The sequence below is a fragment of the Vicugna pacos genome, chromosome 10 (assembly GCF_048564905.1).
Source record: "Vicugna pacos chromosome 10, VicPac4, whole genome shotgun sequence".
NCBI lineage: Eukaryota > Metazoa > Chordata > Mammalia > Artiodactyla > Camelidae > Vicugna > Vicugna pacos.
The window spans coordinates 32,607,062-32,627,311 of record NC_132996.1 but is presented as its reverse complement, the minus strand read 5'-3'; the positions used below and the strand labels follow the sequence as shown (position 1 = coordinate 32,627,311).

Sequence of the window (20,250 nt, the reverse complement as noted above, 5' to 3'; positions counted from 1 at the left end):
AAAAACTTTATCAGCGTCCCTTTGGTGTCATGGTAGTAAGATGGAAGCAAGGTCTTATTTTTCCTATGAATGTATTTACATAATTGTAAAGTCTCTGCTTCTATTGCATATACGGCCCAGTTTTTGATACAAGATATATGAGCTCTGTTTTCTTTCTTTTCTTTTTTTTTTGTTGAACAATATTTCAGAAATAAGAAATAATTGACAAACTGGCTTGTGTTGACCTATTAATAAATGAAAGGGCATAGCTAGTGACCTGCAATAAAACTGCAAAATGGATAATTATAAGGAGTCACAGGTCACATCTTATCTTATTAATAGGCTCTATGAGCTAATTTCAAAGGATTACAGCATCTCTAACATCAGTAATCTTGTATGATGATTTTAATGACTGACCAAAGAGTGTGTGTGTGTGTGTGTGTGTGTGTTTTGTTTGCCCATTCTCTTCCCACAGGCTTTAGGCAATAGTTAAAATGTGGCCACAAGAATTTAAAAGATGTAATCTGTTGTCTATGTAGCCTAATCTTTTGCTGCTACAAACAATGCTACAATGAATAGCTTTGTATGTATGCCATTTTGCAGATATAAGAGTCAATCTGTATTAAATGTATTTATTTATATAATTTAAATAGATATTTTAAGGCTGCTTTTTGTAGAACTTACATTAATATACACTCCCATCACTAATGTATGAAATGCCTGTTTCCCTAGATTTGCCATGAGACTGTGTTATCAAACTTTGGATTTTTTTTCCATGTTTAAGATTAACTTATATTTCTTTTAATTCATGTCCTTTGCTTATTTTCTGTTGGTTAATGGGCTTTACTTATTGACATCTGTTGGCTCTTTACATATGAAAGAGATTATTCCTTTGTGAACTGATTTTTTCATGTTAAAAAACTATCTGTCCCTGTGTTATTGAATGTTTTTTTAATCAAGGATGCTTGTTTAAAATGCCCTTTACAATCTATGAAGATGATCATATGATTTTCCTCCTCAATTCTATTTATATGACAAATTATGTATGTCAATTTCATAAGCATCTTTGCATCCTGAAATATATCCCCCTTAGTTATGATGCTGAATTTTGATTGCTAATTTTTTGTTTAGAGTTTTTTTATTGGTAGTCATAAATGACATTGATTTTATAGTTTCCTTTTTTGTGTACAATATTATTAGTTTGGGCATTAATGGTATATACTTCCTTCATAAAAGAATTTGAACTTTTTTCCTATGCTCTGGAACAATTGAAAAATATTAGAATGATTTGGTCTTTAAAAGTTTATTAGGATTTTCCCTGTTAAATTATCTGGTTCTGCTGCTTTTATAAGAAGTGGGGTAGCTCTTTGACAGCCTTCTCTATTTCTTCTATTCAAATTGATCTCCATCATTTCTCTCTCTTCTGAGGCCAGTTTCGTGCACGTGGCTCTTCTGCTATTTAGAAATCTTGGGTTTCTAAATAAATTAAAACCTTGTATGATATCCTTCAATCTCTGTTTTGTTTTTTTTTTTAGATAGTATCTATGGCTTCCCTACTGTGAGAATAATAAAACTCACTCATATCCCAATATAGAGCCCAGACGGGCAGCAGCAAGAAGAAAGGAGGGTCTCTGCTTGGGGGCACCTCTGAGACCCATGTGGCCTGTCCATCCACAGAGCATATTCCCATGGTGTCTGCACAAGTATTAACTCTGGCCTGAGCACTGGGATAGGAATTGCCAAAATTCAGGCAGTAAACTTTGTCAGTAAATTATTACAAAAGAAAAGCAAACACGTGCATGTGGCAGTCAAGCATAGCAGGGAGTTACTAGAATTCTTTGAAGAGTTTAGAATCTCTGATTTTTAAAACTACCACAACATTACAAGGCAAATATCCACAGGCTGAGAAATAGAAACCAAAGATAAAAATTCCGTTACATGAAAAAGAACACTATTTTCATATGAAGTTTCATATTAACCAATTATTAACAAAGAAGACAATTTAAAATTAATTTTTCCTTGTAACTGAAGATACAGTAATGAATACATAAACAGGTGTTTTGAATTACACACAAATCATGAAGCCACTTTCGGTTTCTTATATGATCTTAAATAGAAAATGTCAAAGAAAATATTGAAATGCCATTGTATACATTTGCATTTAAAATTAAATTCAGATTTACCCCAGAGTGATTTGTTTGAAGAGTTAAAGCTTTTTAGAAAAAAATATCTGCGAGACTCATCAGCTCCACATGTACTAAAATATGTATTTCAAAATAATTTATCAAAAATTTATTCCAGTGTGTTATAGTTTATAAAATATTCTTAACATATTCAGTAATAGTTGCATCAGTAGAAAGATTCTTCTCAGAATTAAAAATGACGAAAAATTATTTGATCCTTCATTTGCCAAGAATGACTGATGTCCCTTTGATTATATTGATTGAAAATAAAGATTCCAAAAGTATAAATTTAACAACCTAATAAATGAATTTTCAAAAAAATAAGCCAGAAGAAAATCTTATGGTCAATCAAGATATCACATTAATAAGGTATTATTATTTATTGCATTCTATAAAATTATGACACTAAAATGTTATTTTTGCAATTTGTAAGTTTATGTTGTTAGTCATGTATCACTATTACCCCTATAAAATATTTTTAAAGGAAAAATTATTTTTAATAGCTTTAATGAAACTTCTCCCCCTTTTTTGAATAAAGAGCCTTGCTTTTGTGTGTGGGGGGGGCGGGGGGGAGGGAAGGATGTAACTAGGTTGGTTTGTTTGTTTGTTTAATGGAGGTACTGGAGATTTAACCCAGAACCTTGTGCATGCTGAGCATGCACTCTACCACTGAGCTATACCCTTCCCCCAGAGCCTTGCAGTTTAATTTTGCACTGGGCTTTGAAAATTACGAACTGGTCTTGCCCATGAGGTTGGTCTATGGTACAGGTAATACAGGTAATACAATCAGGGGAGTGCCAAAAGTTTTTAAACAAGAATTATCGTATTTATATTTTGAGAGAGGTGTTGAGGATTACTCATTATGTCTCTTTTCTGCTAAACTGTAAGCTCTTTGAGGGCAGAGTTTGCTTCCAATTCATCTTTGTAGCTCTCTAACATAATGCCTGGTACACTTACGGGCTTGGTGGAGCAGTGGTTAAGGAGGATCTGATGTCAGACATCTTGACATTGGGTCCTGGTCTGCCACCTCCTAGCAAGTTACTTAACCTCTCTTCATTTCAGTTTCTATATCTGTAAAATAAGGATCATGATGATATCTACTTCACAAAGTTTCTATGAGGGTTACAAGAGAAGTACTTAGTGTCTGACATTTAGTATTTACTTAATGCAAATGTTAACTATTATCATTTTTAAGTAAAAATTTGTTGGAGGAATTTTAATCCTCTGTAAGCAAAAGAATGTTGGTGCAGTTTTCAGAACCATTGAAGAAATAAAAGAGTCCTGGCAACAACTTTGTGAATAAAACAATTATTTGTTACTCAGAATCCAAGAGGATTCGACCCTACCCAACTATCTTTCTCCCACCTCATTCAGAGGATTACTTGCTCCCTAGCCAAAGTTTCCTAATGGAGGCTTATCTGGAACTGAATAGGAATATTTGGGGGCTATAAATAATAGAAAATCCAATTCCAAAACCCACAATGAGCCACCACTTTGCATCCATTAAGATAGCTATTATTTAAAACAAAACACAAACAGACAGTAAGTTTAGGTGAGATGTGCAGAAATTGGAATCCTTGTGCATTGCTGGTGGGAATGTAAAATGGTATAGCTGCTATGGTAATTAGTATTGCAGTTCCTCAAAAAATTAAAAATAGAAATATCATATGATCCAGCAATTCCACTTCTGGATATACAATCAAAAGAACTGAAAGCAGAGACACAAATAGATACTTGTATACCCATGTTCACAGCTGTATTATTCAAAATAGTCCCAAAGCAGAAGCAACCCAAGTTTCCAATGACAGATGAATGGATAAGCAGAGTGTGGTATACATGCACAATGGAATACTATTTAGCCCCAAAGAAGGAAGTAAGTTCTGACACATGCTACAGTATGGATGAACCTTGAAGAATTTATGCTACATGAAATGAGATGGTCACAAATACTGTATGATTCTATTCATATGATGTACTTAAGAGTGGTCAAATTCATAGAAACGGAAAGTAGAATGGTGGTTGCCAGCAGCTGGGGGTGGTGGGTGGGGAGTTTAGTAGGTACAGAGTGCCAGTTTTGCAAGATGAAAAAAGACCTGGGTATGGATGGCAGTGATGGTCGCACAACAACGTAAATGTACTCAATGCCATTAAATGGTATACCTTAAAATAGTTTAAATGGTAAACTTTATGTTACATATATTTTACCACAATTTTAAAAATTAAAAATAAAAATAAATTTAAAAAACCACTTCAAGCAATAAGGTAATGTACTGGCACATGTAATTGGAGGTCCTGAGGAGGGGAGGGCCTCCAGGTCGGCTTCAGTGCTTCTCTTGGTTTACCCTCTTTGGGTTGGCATCAGGATGGCTGCCAAAGTTTCTCATTTACAACCATACCACAGGAAGAAAAGAAAGTGCTTCCCTTCCAGCCTTTCAGGCAAAGAGACTGAGATTCATTCTGACTGGAACACTGTCACATGTTTATCCCTGAACCAGTGACTGCTGAGGTGGGAATGGAATGAAACAGGTTGATTGTCTTAAGCCAATTCCAGAGCCTGAAGTTGGGGGTGGGGCAGCTTCCCTCCTAGGAATATGAGCTGTCTGGGGAAGGGATAAATGTCTGTTAGGAAGGAGGAAGGAGCAGATGGAGATGGGTAAGCAACAAGAAAAATTAACTACTTCATATGTAACTCAGACATACTGAAAAAGTTTTCCAGGAGATGTGAAAGCCCAGCCATGGAGGAGAAATTAATGTGTGTGCAAGAGCAAATGGGTTTCGTTTTCTGCATTAGTTCTCAGGACCTACTAACCTGCAGACACTAGTACTTTCATCCATTCCTCATTGCTGTTTGAGGGATATCTCAGCAAACACCTTTTTCCTTGGGGTATAGTAATATTTATTAATCAAGATGTTGCTCTTCATTTATAATATTTATTAAGACCCACTTCATGTCTTTTAGGCAAAAGGAAGAGCATGAGCAACAGAAAACATGTGTGAGGAGGAAAATGACAAACTCCTGGTATGAGCAGTTTGATGTTGCTGGAGCAGAGCCTGTGGGTAAGGGAGTACTGGGAGAGAAGCTGGAAAGGTAGAAGGGGAGCAGATCATAAAGGTCTTTGGCTAGGCAGTTCTTGTTTTAACTTATTTTTTGTGGTAAAACATATACAGTAAAGTGCATAAAGTGCTTTAAGCTTAAGCCAACATCTTAGTGAATTTTTACGTATGTATACATCCATATAATCACCCAAATCAAGATCTAAAACATTTCCAGCATTCCAGGAGGTTCCTTCATGTTTCTTCCCAGTCAATACCCATCCCCAGAGGGAACTACTATTCTGGCCTCTATCACTATTACTTAGTTCTGTCTGTTCTTAACCTTCATAGAAGTAGAATTATACAACAAGTACCTTTTGTATCTGGCTTCTTTAACTCAATATGATAATCATGAGATGCCTCAGTGTTGTTAAATGTATTAGCGTTTGTTCATTTTTTTGCTCCATAATATTCCACTGAGTGAATATCCCACAATTTGTTTATGCCTCCTCTGGTTGATGGCTATTTGGGTTATTTCCAGTTTTGTGCTAGTGTGAATACAGCCAGTATGAACATTCTTGTCTATGTCTTTTGATGAACATACACATTCATTTCCCTTGGGTGTATAGCTAGCAGTGGGTAGTGATGTTTTGCTTTAGTAGATACTGCCCAACAGTTCTCCAGATGGGTTGTGTCAAGGGAGTTTGGACTTTAGCCTGAGGAAGACTGGGAACAATGTGATGAAATTTACATTTTACTCTGGCAGCCACCGAGGAAGATGGTGAGATTCTGGACAGGGAGATCAATAAGGAACCACAGGCTAGGAGCAACAGACCAGATGAGGGATGATGAGGCCTGAGCTCTGGAAGCTTACATGGCAAAAGAGGATGGTCTTGAGGGATGGTAAGATGGTCAAGTTGACATGAGTGTTTGGATGTGGTGGGAAGAGAGAGGATGGAATCCAGGATGACTGCCAGGTCTGACTTGGTGCTGGCAGAGTGGTGGAGCCTGGCACTTGAGAAGAAGCAGGTTTGGGAAAGAAGATAAACTCTGTTTTGAACATGTTCAATCTGAAGGACCTGTGGGAGATCAAGGCAGAGGTATCTAGTAGGCAATTGGATACATGAAACTGAAGCTAAGGGGAGAGATTAAAGCTGGAGATTTCTATTATGGAAACAGGGGAATGAGCAAACCATCAAGGGGAAGATGTGGAGAGAGGATCCCACGAAGATGATCGAGAAGGCATTTCCTGAAAGGCAGGAGGAAAACCAGGAGCTTGCCTGCTGTTGAGGAAACCCAGGGGAGGGAGAGTTTTTAAAAGGCGTTTCCAGAGGCTGCTGAAGAGTCAAAAAAGATGGGCATTGAAAGTTGTCCGGTGAATGCAGAGTTTACCTTTGCCATATGTAGCTCAGGGGTACCACAGCTTCTGCTTCCACAGTCTTCTTCGTGCCAGAAGCCCACACCAGTGAAACGGGGCTGGCTGGGCTGTCTTTCCTCTCTGGTCTGGTTCACGGCCTCTCAGCCTGAGGGAGGGGAGAGGAAGATGCAGCCTTAGTCCAGAGACAGTGTGGGGACCTCAGTGGGACAACAGAAAGCAAACAGCAGCTAGCTCAGGGCCCACCAAGTCCCTCCTGACATTGGAACGCTGAAAACGTCGACATTTGAGCACAAATTTCTCCCAGAGACTTTCCCCTATGGAAGTTCCCAGTTGTAAACCATATTGACTTTAATCTGAAGTGTCAGAAAGGTTGCCCAGGAATCTGGGAGCTGACCAGCTGAAAGCACATTTGTATGGAAGTCAGGGCAAACAAAACAGGATTCAGAACATTTTTTGAGATCTGTGCCAATGGTAAACTTTTCCAGCAAATACAACAAAAACTGACCCTCTTGGTTAAAAAAAAACACAGTGGGTCTTATAATTAATTTGCATTCTTACTGAAATATAAACTTGGGGAAACAGTGAAGGGAAAGAACAGCATGTCTTATTTCTTACCAGGCACAAGGGGCTGAAGGAGGCTCCCATAAGAGTTTAATGGGCAGCTTTATGTATTTATTTATATGCTTTGACTGGAGCTGAAGAGGTCTCTGCCACACAATGGGCAGTTTCTAGTTGGATTTTTAAAAGAAAATAACTTTGATCATTTCAAGAGCAATGAAGCCTGATGCAGCAGAGAGAAAAGAAGGCGGTAATTTATGGCTACCATTAAGGACACAAAGACAAAGGCGGAGAGAACGTTTCACTAAGTGAAGATTTACAAATGTGTAAAAACCACCCTTATAACTAGAAATAGCTGAGTTGTCTCTCTCAGCACCAAACAAAAGGGGGTGGGAGAAAGGAGCCAAAGACAGAAAAAGGGATGCAACCTGCTTGCCTTCGCTGGGGATGAAAAGGTCAAAAGAAAAACAACCACAGAAAAGTTATTTTCTCAGAATTCTCCATCAGACGGCAGCACTAGCAATGAAGACCCAAAGAGGCGGTCTCAGTCTGGGCGCCATGGGGATGGGAAGGGCAGGGGTAGCCAAGGAAGGGCGATGGTCAGGGAGCTCAGGGAGGGCGAGGACCCCAGGAAGACATGTTTTTGTGCCTGAGCCAGGTGGGGATTTTTTTTGTAATGTTTACCTTTTTTCTGATTATCAAAGGAATGAATACGTGTACATATATATAAATTCCTCTGATAATTCATGTGTGTGTATACACACACACACACACGGATGTATGTATATATTCTCAGGAGATACATACATACATACATACAAGAGAAAATCTAATTAAACATTAAAATCCCTGAGTATGGTGTTTTGTTGCATCTGGGAATTGCTGCTACCTTGCTCCTGGAGTGGTGCTGATGCTATGTGTGGTGGGCTCCAGTCACCTGTCCCTGCAGTGGTGTGGGAAGACCCTGTGCAGGTGCATTCCCTTGTAAGGATGTCTTGCTTGGAGGGCTAGATGACAAGCAATGCCTGTATCTGCAGCTGGCCAGACCTGCTGTTCATGAGTTCAGGTGTTCGCAGATGCCACCTGTGCCCTAGGCAGATGTGGGCTGTCTCTTGTCCCTGGTGGCTCACCCTTGACCTCTGGTGCCCTTTCCCTGCACCTTTTAGCTGCTCTGAAGAGACATTTAACCGGTTTTCAGTGAAATGAACACTTCCTGTTGTGATCCTGGGCCCAGCAATGTGCCAGAGAGGGACAGTCTCAGCGTGCCCCTGGGTAGGACAAGCCGGCCACCTTGCTCAGAGCACTGTGGGGCAGGGGAGCAGAGAAGGCCTGAGTTGGGCAGAATGGAGAAGGGTGCAGAGTGTGCTGAGGTGAGCAGAGAAGCTGGTGTCACCCTTTCCACTGAGTTCTCCTGAGGGTCCAAGTATGTGACATCACTTTCACTCCATCTACATTCCCCCTCCCAAGTGGAGAGGTGGGTAAGCCTCATAGGTGGGTTTGGGGACTATATAACCTGAGCTACACAGGTCACTTTCTGGGTGCCCCATGTCGGAACATGTCAGGCTAGAAGTGTTTGTCCTCACAAGAGGGACTGGGTCAAGTTGGAGAACACCGCAAACGGGCGGAGAACGAAGCTCTCTGAGGGCTGGAGCGTGGCGGAGGGGCCGGCGCGGCGGGTTTGGCGCGGGGGCCTGCGAGGGGCACTCCGCCCCGGCGGGCCCGCCCCGGCCAGGCCGACAGCCGCCCTCCGGCCACTGCGGCCGCGCCCCCTCAACCGGGCCGGGAGGGGGTAGGGAGGGAGCCGGGAGGGGCGGCCGGGGGAGGACCGTGTGAAAATGAGGCCGGGGCTCGGGGGCCGGGCGGGGCCGGGCCGGGGGTGTCAGAGCGCGGCGGGCAGGGCGCCCACACACACCTCCCGGAGCCGCCGCCGCCGCGCTCTCCGCCCGCGCTCCGCCGCTTCTGCCCGCAGCCACCGCGCCTTCCATGGGGGTCGCCGGCCGGGGCTGCCCCTCGGCGGCCCGGGCGCTGCTGCCGCTGCTGCTGCCGCTGCTGCTGACGGCGGCCGTCCCGCCCGGTCGGGGCCGAGCCGCGGGGCTGCCAGAGGGTGAGTGTCCGGCCGCGGGGCGCACCTGGCACGGCGGCCGGGGCGGGCGCCGGGAAGGGGGTCCCGGTCCGCTCGCGGGGGCTCCGGGAGCGAGCGGGGCTGGGCTTGGCTGCGGCGCTCCGCGTGGCCCCCGATCTCCTGGGGCCCCACCCGCCGGCCAGGCCAAAGGCGCCGCCACCGCTCGGGCTAGAGGCCCAGGGCCTGAGTGCGCGGCCCGGCCTCGGACCCGCGGCTGATGACAGTTCCCGCCCCGGCCCCCCGGGAGCGCCTGCTGCTCCGACGCGCGCCGGCTGAGCAGGGGCGACGGCCTTGGAGGCTCTTTGCGGAGATGGGGAAGCTGAGGGGCTGGGGTCCACCGTGAGGCCGTGGCAGCTGAGCTCCTGCTTTCTTTTGGGGCCGGGAAGTTCTTCTATGGGCTTCAGGGTCGGCTCCAGGGATTCTTCTGTCTGCGGAACAGCCGCTGTTGGAGGACCCGGGAATAGCCGTTCTGTGCTAACTGGACTCGCAATACTTTAAACCCAGAAATGCTTCTGCCAAGGCCAGTTTCCAGGTTGAGAGGGTGGGCAGTGATGAAAGGGTTGCGGGAATGGGGGGGGCTTTCTTTTCTCTTTGCACCATCTGAGGGCTCAGGATTGTGTGCTTGGAGCCCAGGGAGAGCTTTCCCCCCATACCCCAAACGCTGAGAAGGCTAACAGACGCTGCTCAGTTTTCAGAGCGTTTTTGTCGACTTGATCTTACCTTCGCGGGCCTTTACCATTGCCTACTCATGTGTCAGGCACTGTGCTTGGCCTCAGGGGCACAGACCCAATCTGTAATCAAGACACCATCTAGATGAGGAGACAGACAGGGAAACAGTGACAATGTGGTATGTGAGCACATCGTGGGGGACACCTCACCTACACTCTGGGGTCATGGCAGGCTTCCCAGAGGAGGTGGGTCTGAGCTGAGTCTTGAAGGCCAGTTGAGAGGGTGTCCCAGTCAGAGGGAACAGGCAGTGCCTGGAAATGGAATGGTTCTTCCCAGGGGCTCCCAAGCAGTTTAGCTGGTGAAATGTGAAGTGGGATGGGCTGGTGGGAGAGGATGCTAAAGAGGGGCCAAGGCCAGGTCACCCAAGGCTTGGGGCACCACACAAGGAGCTGCTGTGCTCTTTTGCAGACGTGGACGAGTGTGCTCAGGGGCTAGATGACTGCCACACCAATGCCCTGTGTCAGAACACACCCACCTCCTACAAGTGCTCCTGCAGGCCTGGCTACCAAGGGGAGGGCAGGCAGTGTGAGGGTAAGTGACTTGGGGACCAGCAGTGGATGAGCCAGCAGGGGAAACCCCTCACCTCCGCAGCTCTTGTAGTGCCACTCATGTTGGTAAAAGAACTTCTACCCTCACCCCCACCCCCACCCGCTGGCCTGGTGTCACATCACCCACTCTCTGAAATGCATTTCAGATCCTTAAAAAACAGGTAACATCAGATCTTCCCCAGAGCTGATCAGTTTTATTTGGCTGTAAAATGTCCTTTTGTCTAGCTTCTGCAAAGGGGAAGAGGCGCTTTAGTATCTTTTGGTCCCACTCAGTTTAGGGGCAGAAACAGCATGTTGATCAGGAGAGCCCTAGCTGCCGGAGCAGGACTGATCCTATGCCTCCCTGAGGCAACTTGCATCCTCGCTCTGGAGTCTGAGTGCCAGGGTCCTGCCTTCCCTTGAGGCTCTGGTGGCTCCATCTTGTCCATGGCTTTGGGCGGTTTGGCATTGTGACCTGCCAAGCTTTAGAGCTGCACCAAGAGCCCACCTCATTTGGAGCTGCAAGTTCCCTCTGGAAAGATGTTTGCAGAGGGATATTTTGAGCCCTTATAGCTCCAGATCTGGGAGCCCTGAAGTCTGGACTCTGCCATTCTGTGTTCTGGGCTACTGGAGATTAGCTCAACGTCAGAAGCTCTGAAGTCGGGAACTGGCTGGAGACTGAACTCTCATGAGAGGAGGCTGCTCCTGGGGATGGAAACTGTGACATGTTGGAGCTGGCAGGGCTCTTCAGGCAGCTCTGAGCCAGTCTCATCCTTCATGTTACTGATGGGGACACTGAGGCCCAGGGGAATTGGGAAAGGGATTGTGGACACGATCACACAGTTAGCCTGCAGGTGAAAGAAAGTCAGATCCTCACTCCGGCTCTGTGCCTGGCCCCACATCTCCTATTCACTCAGCCTCCTGGTGTCCCTCTTTGGTTGGGTGAGAAATCCTAATATTTATGGTCCTCTGTGTGCACAAAAGGCAAAACTCCTGCCTCTTCCATCAGAGGAGATGTGCTCCTGGTCAGGTTCACAGCAAGTGGTGCTGGCAGTCCATCCATAAAGCCTTTCTGTTTCTCCATGTTTGTATTTTCCCAGAGACAGACAGCCATCTCTCTCTCCCTCTCTCTCTCTGCCCTACATCATGGGAGGCCAAAAGACTACCTTTCTGAAACATCACTCTGCCAATTCCTCCGTACCACATCCTCACTGTATTAAATATTCCATTTACAGTACTGGAATTCACACATGTTGGTATCTTGCTTGGGGTAAAAAATGTTCACTTTTTCACTGTGTCCTTTGGTTACTGTATGCTCTCTAGGGGTAGAAACCATGCCACGGTTTCTTTTGGATAAAGTACATATTTAGTAAATGATGTTGAATGACAAGTGGCAAGAGTTTGGTTATTCTTAGCTGTAGGGTTTGACTAATCACTGATGCAATTTAATTGCCAACATTTTAGAGTGAAAAGTCTACTATTTAGTTTAAAATAATGATTGACTAGCATTGCTGCTTTATACATTTATATTGGTTTTAAAATAATCTGTGATTATTGTTATAAAAAGTCAATACAAAACAATACAAAAAGTGTGTAAAGTGAAAAATTAAAGACCCTCCTATTCCTTTATCCACACGCAATCACTGTTAACAGGGGGCATATATTCTTCGTACTGTCATTTTAAACCCTAGAAGGATTTGATCTTTTGAATACCTGTAGTATTTATAAACCTAGTGAGTAAGGACGTCCCTGTTTAGTTTGACTTTCTTGTTACAGGCATTCAGAAATGGAAACTTTCTTTTAAGAAGGAAAAGGAGAGAAAATAGGGGTTACAAGGATTCAAAGATACAGATCTTCAAAGACACAACTCCTTTGTGTATGTTTTCTGCCTTAGTAGTTTTTAAGCCTCTTGGGTCCAACCTGTGGTATCATTTGTATTGTGATGATCACTAGCATTACTGCCCCGTTTAAGTTCAAGGATCGGGGACTGGTTTGTCCTGAGTGAACAGAATTTTATCCTCCGCACAGTTTCTTCCGCCAAAATATTGGAAAAATGGAAGTATGGGCCCTGAATAAGTATTTTTTAAAATAATGTGATTCAGAAGTGGCATTAGGTAAATGTTTTATTCTAAATGATCTTTGCTTATATCCAAGACTTAGAGAGGGGTTGTTTCAGTGGTCAGTATTAATCACATGGTCCATACTTCTCAGTTTAAGGATTGGAATCAGGTTTAATGGGGATAAATCTAGACTTGGCCTTTGTATTTTCCTTTTTTTCACTTTTTATTTTGAATTAATTTTAGACTTCAGAAAATTTGCAAAAATAGTGCAGAATTCACATCTGTCACATATCTTACTCTGCTGTTAACAGCTTATATAACCATAGTACAGTATCAAAACCAGGAAATTAACATTGGCACAATATTATTAACTAAAGTATAGACCTTATTCAGGTGTCACCAATTTTTCCCTTATGTTCTATTTTTTTTTCTTACAGAATTTGGCTCAAAGTCCCACATTACATTTATCTGTTGTTTCCTTTGTGTCTTCCAATTTGTGACAGTTCCTCAGTCTTTCCTGGCCTTTCATGACATCGACACTGATACATTGATGAGAATTGTTCAGTTCTTTTGTCTGTCTTATGTTTCCACATGATAAGAAGTGACGTGGTAGGAACAGACATGATAAGAGAACGTTCTGTTTTCTCGTGATAAAATTGAGGTTATGCATTTGTAGTAGTACAAAAGTGCAGCTTTCTGCAAAGCTGCTACTGAAGTGCTGTTGTGTGCTCTTCAGTGCATCTGGGGCACATGATGTCAACATGTCCTACTACAGGGGACGTTAATCTTGATCATCTAGTTTAGATGGTGTAGTCTGGGTTTCTCCACTACAAAGTTACTCTTTTTCCCTTTCTTGGGGCAGATACCTTCAGCTTATGCTAATATCCTGTTTGTTCTCAAACCTTTGTCCACTGATGTTAGCATCCAACTGTGGATCTTGCCTGCAGCATTTATTACTGTGATATGTGCCTCTTGGTAATTTTGTATTTCCCTTGTTCTTTATACGTCTGTGAGTTGGAATTCTTCTGTAAGGAAGATCTGTCCCTTCTCCTCCATTTACTTATGCATTGATTTATGTGTTTATGTATTTTTGCCAGTATACACTCATGGGTATTTATTTAATTCTATAGTTACTTATTTTTGGCTCAACTTGCTCCAGCTTTAGCCATTGGGAGCTCCTTCACATTGTCTCCTGTATTCTTTTGACATGCCACCATCCTCTTTTGAGAAATTCCCAATTTTTTGGCACCACAAAATTCTCCAGATTCATCTTGTATTTTCTGCTCCCCAAGCCTGGAATCAACCACTTCTCCAAGGATCCCTGGTTTTCCTTTAATTGGAAAATGGTGTGTAGAAACTAAGATCTGGATGCTTGGTGTTTTCATTGTTGCTGGAGTGTCATTACTCCTAGGCCCTCTCGGTGGTCAGAGCTAGGAAATCTATTTATGTATGCTAATCCATACATACACACTTATCTACATTTATTCCTTATATCTATCCACTTCTACATATGTTAAAAACAGCAAGTTACACTCATACTTCAGATTCCAAAGCAATATGACAGGATTTATACTAAACTCCTTTTTCGGCTTATTTATAAGTGTTTCTCCAACAGTGAGAAACCTGGCTCTCATTATCTGAAGTATATTAACCTGTTTGTTCAATCCTAGTGTTCACATAAAATATTTACAGAATTACTAATCCATAATTCTGTGAGTTAAACAGATTTAATAATTAGGGTACAGTATTTGTATGCAACTATTTTTGTTTTTAGCCTTAACAACATCCAAAGATATTGTTTTTCAAAGTTACTTAGAATAGTTCTTTTCTTCCCCATCCACTTCAGTATGGTTATGTAATTCATTTATGATACAGTTAGATTCATTTGTTTCTCTTTGTATTCTATTTTTTATCCATCCCCTCACCCCTGCCCCTGCTTCTTGGTTGATTGTGTATATGTATGTATGTACATATGTATTCATGTGTGTAAAACTACCATGGTTCTGAAAGTCGAAGCTATACAAAAGCTCAGAAAAGTGTTACTCCCTCCTTCTATTCCTATCCTGGCCCCATTCCTCCTTATTTCCACCCCTTCTCTCACACACCAATCTCTGTAGTTTCTGGTTTATCCTTCCTGTAATTTTTTTGCACAAATAAACAGCTAAATATGTATTTTCTTTTTAACTACTTTGCTGCATTATAATTTACATAGCAAAAAAATTCATCAGTTCTAAGTAAGTGTACAAATCAGTGATTTGGGTAAATTACTTGAGTTGTACAGTCATCACATAATACAGTTTTCAGGCATTTTCCCCATCTCAGTAACATCCTTGTTCCCAGCCCCAGCTCCAGGCAACCACTAATCTACTTCCTGTCTCTACAGATTTGCCTTTTCTGGACTTTTCATATAAATGGAATCATACAATATGCAGTCTTTAGTGTTTGACTTCTTTCACTTAGCATAATGTTTCTGAGGTTCATCCATGTTGTATCCTGTACTGGTGTTTTATTCTTTTTTATTGTTGACTAGTATTCCATGGGCATTTGGGTTGTTTCTACTTTGGGGCTACTATAAATAAAAATGTTCTTTGAATATTCACCTGGAAATCTATATAGACATGATTTTGCATTTCTCTTGGATATACACCTAGCAGTGGAATTTCTGGATCATATGGTAAATTTATGTTTAAGCTTTTAAGGAACTGCCAAGGAACCTTCCAAAGTGACTATACCATCTTGTGTTACCATCAGCAACGTATGAGGATTCCCATTTCTTTACATCTTTGCCAACATTTGTCATTGCTTTTTTTTTTTATTATAACTGTTCTAGAGAGCGTGAAATGGTATCTCATTGTGATTATAATTTGAATTTCTTGAGCAATTAATGATATGCATTTTTTCATGTGCTTATTAGCTATTAGCATATTGTCTTTGGTAAAATATCTATTCAACTCTTTTGCCTATACTAAAATTCAGTTGTTTGTCTTCTTCTTACTGAATTGTAAGTGTTCTTTAAAACTCCTTTATGAGGTATGTGATTTGCAAATATTTTCTACCAATTTGTGACCTGTCTTCATTTTCTTAGCAGTATCTCTTGAAGTGCAAAAGTCTTAAAATTTCATAAAGTCTAATTTATTAATTTTTAAATTTATGGAATGTGTGTTTGGTGTTGTATCCAAAAACTTTTACCAAACCCAAGGTCTCAAATATTTTTCTCATAAAAGCTTTATATTTTCTCTTAAAAGCTTTCTAGTTTTAGCTCTTACATTTAGGTCTCTGATCCATTTTGTGATTTTTGTGTATGGTGTGAGGTAAGGGCCTAAATCAATCTTTTTGCGTATGGATATCAATTGTCTCAACAACATTTGTTGAAAAGACTGTCATTTCTCCCACTAAATTGCCTTAGCCCTTTTGTCTAAAATCAAGTGACCATAAATATAAGAGTTTATTTCTGGACTCGTGATTCTTTTCCAGTGTTCTATTTGTCTGCCTCTATGCCTGTGTCACACATTGTCTTGGTAACTGTAGCTTCATAGTAAGTGAAAATCCTCCAGATCTGTTTTTCTTTTCCAAAATTGTTTTGGCTCTTCTGAGTCTTTTGCATTTCTATATAAATTTTAGGGTTAGCTTCTCAAGTTCTGCAAAATATTTGTGCTGGAATTTCAAATGTGTGTGTTTTTATATCCCCTTATTTTTATACAAAGATAACATACTGTGGATACTCTTTTGCATCTTGATTTTTTTTAAAGCTTATTAGGGTATCTTAAAAATCACTCCAAGTCAGTTCATAGAGCTCTTTCTCATTGTTTATTTTTAACAACTGCATAGTATTCCACTGAGTAAATTACCTTAATTCCTCAACTACTTGTTATGTATGAGCATTGAAGTTGTCTCCAGTATTTCATAATTATAAATACTGCAATGAATAACCTTATGCGTATTTATTTTACTGTTGTTGGAGATATATCTTCAGTGTAGATTCCTGGAAGTGGGATAGGTGGTTAAAAGGTAAATGCATATATCTCCACATTAAAGAAATAGTGCCTGTGTGGTTTACTTCTGTTTTATTCCTCAGATATTGATGAATGTGGAAATGAACTCAATGGAGGCTGTGTCCATGACTGTTTGAATATTCCCGGCAATTATCGCTGCACTTGTTTTGATGGCTTCATGTTGGCTCATGATGGTCATAATTGTCTTGGTAAGGAAAATGGTTGGACATGGCAATTCTCCTTTACCTACCCTCTAGCATCCCCATCCCTTTCTTATCTTTGATGAAAACATATTCATTAAAATAAAAACGGATCAGAGACTTGTGTTTTCTGGCTCCCTAGAAATCACATTCCTTGATAGAAAACCAGGTTAAGTATTTTAGTTTTTATGTTATCATTCATAATATAAATCCTCCATTAGTCCAAGGAGGTGGGTGGACAGCATCATTACTACTTACTGACTTTCTACTATTGATTTGTAACCTCTAAGCTCTTTGGTCTTATGTTAAAAGGGTCTTGACTTATAGACATTTCTTTAATCCTGTAAGTGTCTCTATTCCAGAATCATGTAAAACTACTTGTCCTGAAGATTCCACATGTGTGCTTGGATCTCAGCCAGGTAGACATCTTCTATTTTCCTGAAAGAGAGAGAAATTTAAACAGAAACCTTCCATTAACATCCTCCTAGTATTCCAAAAAGCAGAAACATCTGTTAGATTTTCAGTCTCTGAGTTAGGGACAGCAAAGAGCATTGTTTACATTGGTTCCTTATGCCAGGAATAAAGCAGAGTTTAAAAATAGCTAGCAATTGGATAGGGTTAGATGTTGGATAGTCTTAGAGAATGCAGCACACCGGGAATGCCAGTATTTGTGGTCTATTTGCACTTTGAGGCTGGTGTTATCAGTGGTGCAGGAGGACATCATGGGGGACAGAGGACATCAGATTCCTTTGACATTGATGACCCTTCATGTAGTTGACCCATGCCCACTTGGCTGACCAAGGAGCAACTTGAGCCAGGCCTTGACTCAGTGGGGACAGCTGTTCAAATGCTCCCTTGCTGTGCAGTGGGAACAGCCACTTGATCAAATGCTTTGAGATCAGCATAAAAGTCACTAAATGACCACAGGCAGAACTTGTAGTTTGAGTGCTGGGGAAGGAGAATTTTTCCATTTGGGACTCAGCCGTGCTAGGACGTTTATCATGTCACCTGGGGCCTCATCCTGATGTAGACTCAGTCCCTCCCTGTCTGTGCCCTGTGTGAGAGGTCAAGCATTGGTCAGACCACTTGGCCTTCCAAGCCTGCAGCTATTAGGAAGAGCTGGTTGAGGGCTGGGGAATCACTAGCCCCTTTGCAGCCTTTCTAGGCCATCAATGCCACAAAAAGACACATTAGGGAGATAATCCTGGGAGCAGCAATAAATTGAGATTAATTAAAAACTTAAAAAAGGAAAAAGAAAAAGAAGTAACTTTTAGTGTGTAATTTGTCAAGAAGCATAAAGTATATTTTTTGGTGTTTTTTTTTTAACCATTTTCTGGGGGAAATCACTCATTTCCTTTTGATTAGCCAACAGTGGCATTTTGAGGATTTGTACCGGCTGGCAGACCCAGTCATCACCCCTTGTGCTCAAACCCACAGCCTGGGGGAAGTGTGAGCTTCCTAAGAACTACGAGTGGAACCATCTAGGAGTTAAGGACCTGGGCTGGGTTGGGTGGGGTGGTTCTGAGTAAAGACTTGCTCAGACATCCTGAGGCCCCAAGTCCCTCCTTGCCTGGCAGCTAACACATATTCCAGCAGACTAGCTCCATTTCCCCTCCTTGGGGTCTCTTTGTGGGTTTTGTAGTGAGGATCTGCCTTGCAGAAAGACCCTGAGCACCCGTTGAGTACATCTGAAGGGGCTAAGGGTTCTATGAAAAGAAAGGCACGAGAAAGTAACGCGGGCCATTGAGAAGAGCAGGACCAGCATACATGGAGACTTCTCTGCCACTTGGACTTGAAAGAGCTCAAGCATTTGGTGACAAGAAAGAAGCTCAGAGCCAAAACTGTTTAGAAGTGGCAGTTTCCGGTGTTCTCTGGGATGACCCTTACCTTTCCTCAGCCCCCTGACTGCACATTAGCTGCCAGTATATTAACCAGGATATGCAGAAAACAAACACCACTTAGCTCTAGAGCACTCCAAGATCCTGAATGCCTGTGAGCCTGAAAAACAAAATGCAGCGCTTCTACACAGCTCACCCCACCTGAACTCAGTTTCTATTTATCCAGCGTCTGGGAGTGCAACAGCACAGTGGGAGCTACAAGGTCTGGGCTCGTTGTATCAGTGTGGGGAGGTGGGGTCCGGACGTCAGGGCTCCATCGTGCAGCCAGGGTTGTGAAACACTGTTCTACAGTCTGGAGCAACTCAGCAGTCTACTGATACACATCTGTGCCTACTGATACACACACACACTTTTGTGTGAACTCAGAGGGCATCACCCAACTTAATGATACATTTCTGATTGCTTTGGAGAAAAGGAATAGGGGATTAAACACGGGGTGGGGTGGGGCAGCTCAGAAGAGAGCACCCTTTACTCAGAAGCAGGCAAGATTTGGTGTCCAGGGAAACAGATCTCTCCTGCTCACTCCAGTCCTCACTGTGGAACACCGAGGCTGGATGTGTTCCCGTGCAGCTCACCCTCTGGAATGTTCTCCCTTCGCCCTTTGGCACAGAGGAGGGCACGTTTGTTAGGCTTTAGGGGATGGCTTGAGTCCCATCAGTTTAGAAAGGCATCTGCTGGATAGTGTGGGAGGACGGATAACTGTGAGATCTGAAGCTTGAAACCAGATAACAGATATTTAAATGTGAATGTTCTTGTTACGGATGCCCCTAGGAGCTGGTGATAGGCACTTGGGAAATTGGGCTGGAGAAAATAAATTGTTGTTTTATCAGCCTTCTCCTAGAACCTCTGCCAGTCTGGGACTTTTCTGGAAGTTTCCTCTTCTTTAGCTCTGGTGATGCTTTGCTCTCCTGTTGGTTTGTTCATGCATTGAAGAGTTAGTATGTGCCTGCAGGTTCTGGGCCTATGCTAAATAGAACTAAAATCTATGTCCTTAAGGAGTCTGCAATGTAGTGTAGATGGGTAGGTAAAAGATTTTGAGGGGTCAAAAAGTGCAAATTTTAAAAAAGAGAATTTTGAGGATGTGTTGCGGTAAATGTATTGATGAAGCCATGCAGAGGGTATTATGTGACACAGTGGAAGGAAGGTCTCCTAACCCTACTCTGGGGCATAGCCCTGGGGCCAGGCTCCCTCCCTTCCTGCTGATGGCTCCTTTTCTGGAGCTCCTGCTGTCTCCTCTACCTCCTCCTACCCGCAGTGTTCTCCAAATTCAACCTCTGACTATCTCCTTTCTCTCCTCCTCTCCCTTCCTACACTCCTGCTTTTGACTTTCTCATCTGCATCCACCACTTTATCAGGCCACCACATGTAAATGGTTTTCAAAGCTATCTTTCTAACACCAGGCTCAGGTTTCCCACAGCCTGGTGGACCTTGCCCTGAATGTCAGCATCTCACATAAATCACCTCCCTGCTGTGGTGGGGACCAAATGCATCTCCACCCCCATTTCTATCCCCAGTGCAGATCTTCCCCTTGTTTCTCAGCCACCCTACCCCATGTCCACACGGCTCCCAGCCCTGCAGGCACCGTGTCCAC

At 42.6% G+C, this 20,250-nt stretch overlaps 1 protein-coding gene across 7 annotated transcripts in view; it reads left to right on the top strand.

Annotated features, from left to right (window-relative positions):
* The first annotated feature begins 8,977 nt into the window (after positions 1–8,977).
* The window catches only part of SCUBE2 (signal peptide, CUB domain and EGF like domain containing 2), a 61,650-nt gene continuing 50,377 nt past the window's right edge, over positions 8,978–20,250 (top strand). For 3 of the 7 annotated variants that reach the window (XM_072969476.1, XM_072969478.1, XM_072969471.1), the window contains exons 1-3: positions 8,978–9,235; positions 10,391–10,513; positions 16,645–16,770. In XM_072969476.1, the coding sequence (XP_072825577.1) occupies positions 9,115–9,235; positions 10,391–10,513; positions 16,645–16,770 (370 nt within the window). In that variant the 5' untranslated portion in view covers positions 8,978–9,114. Of the gene's footprint in view, positions 9,236–9,641; positions 9,774–10,390; positions 10,514–16,644; positions 16,771–20,250 lie in introns of those variants that run through there. The other 4 variants (XM_072969477.1, XM_072969473.1, XM_072969474.1 and 1 more) reach the window with 4 other exon arrangements.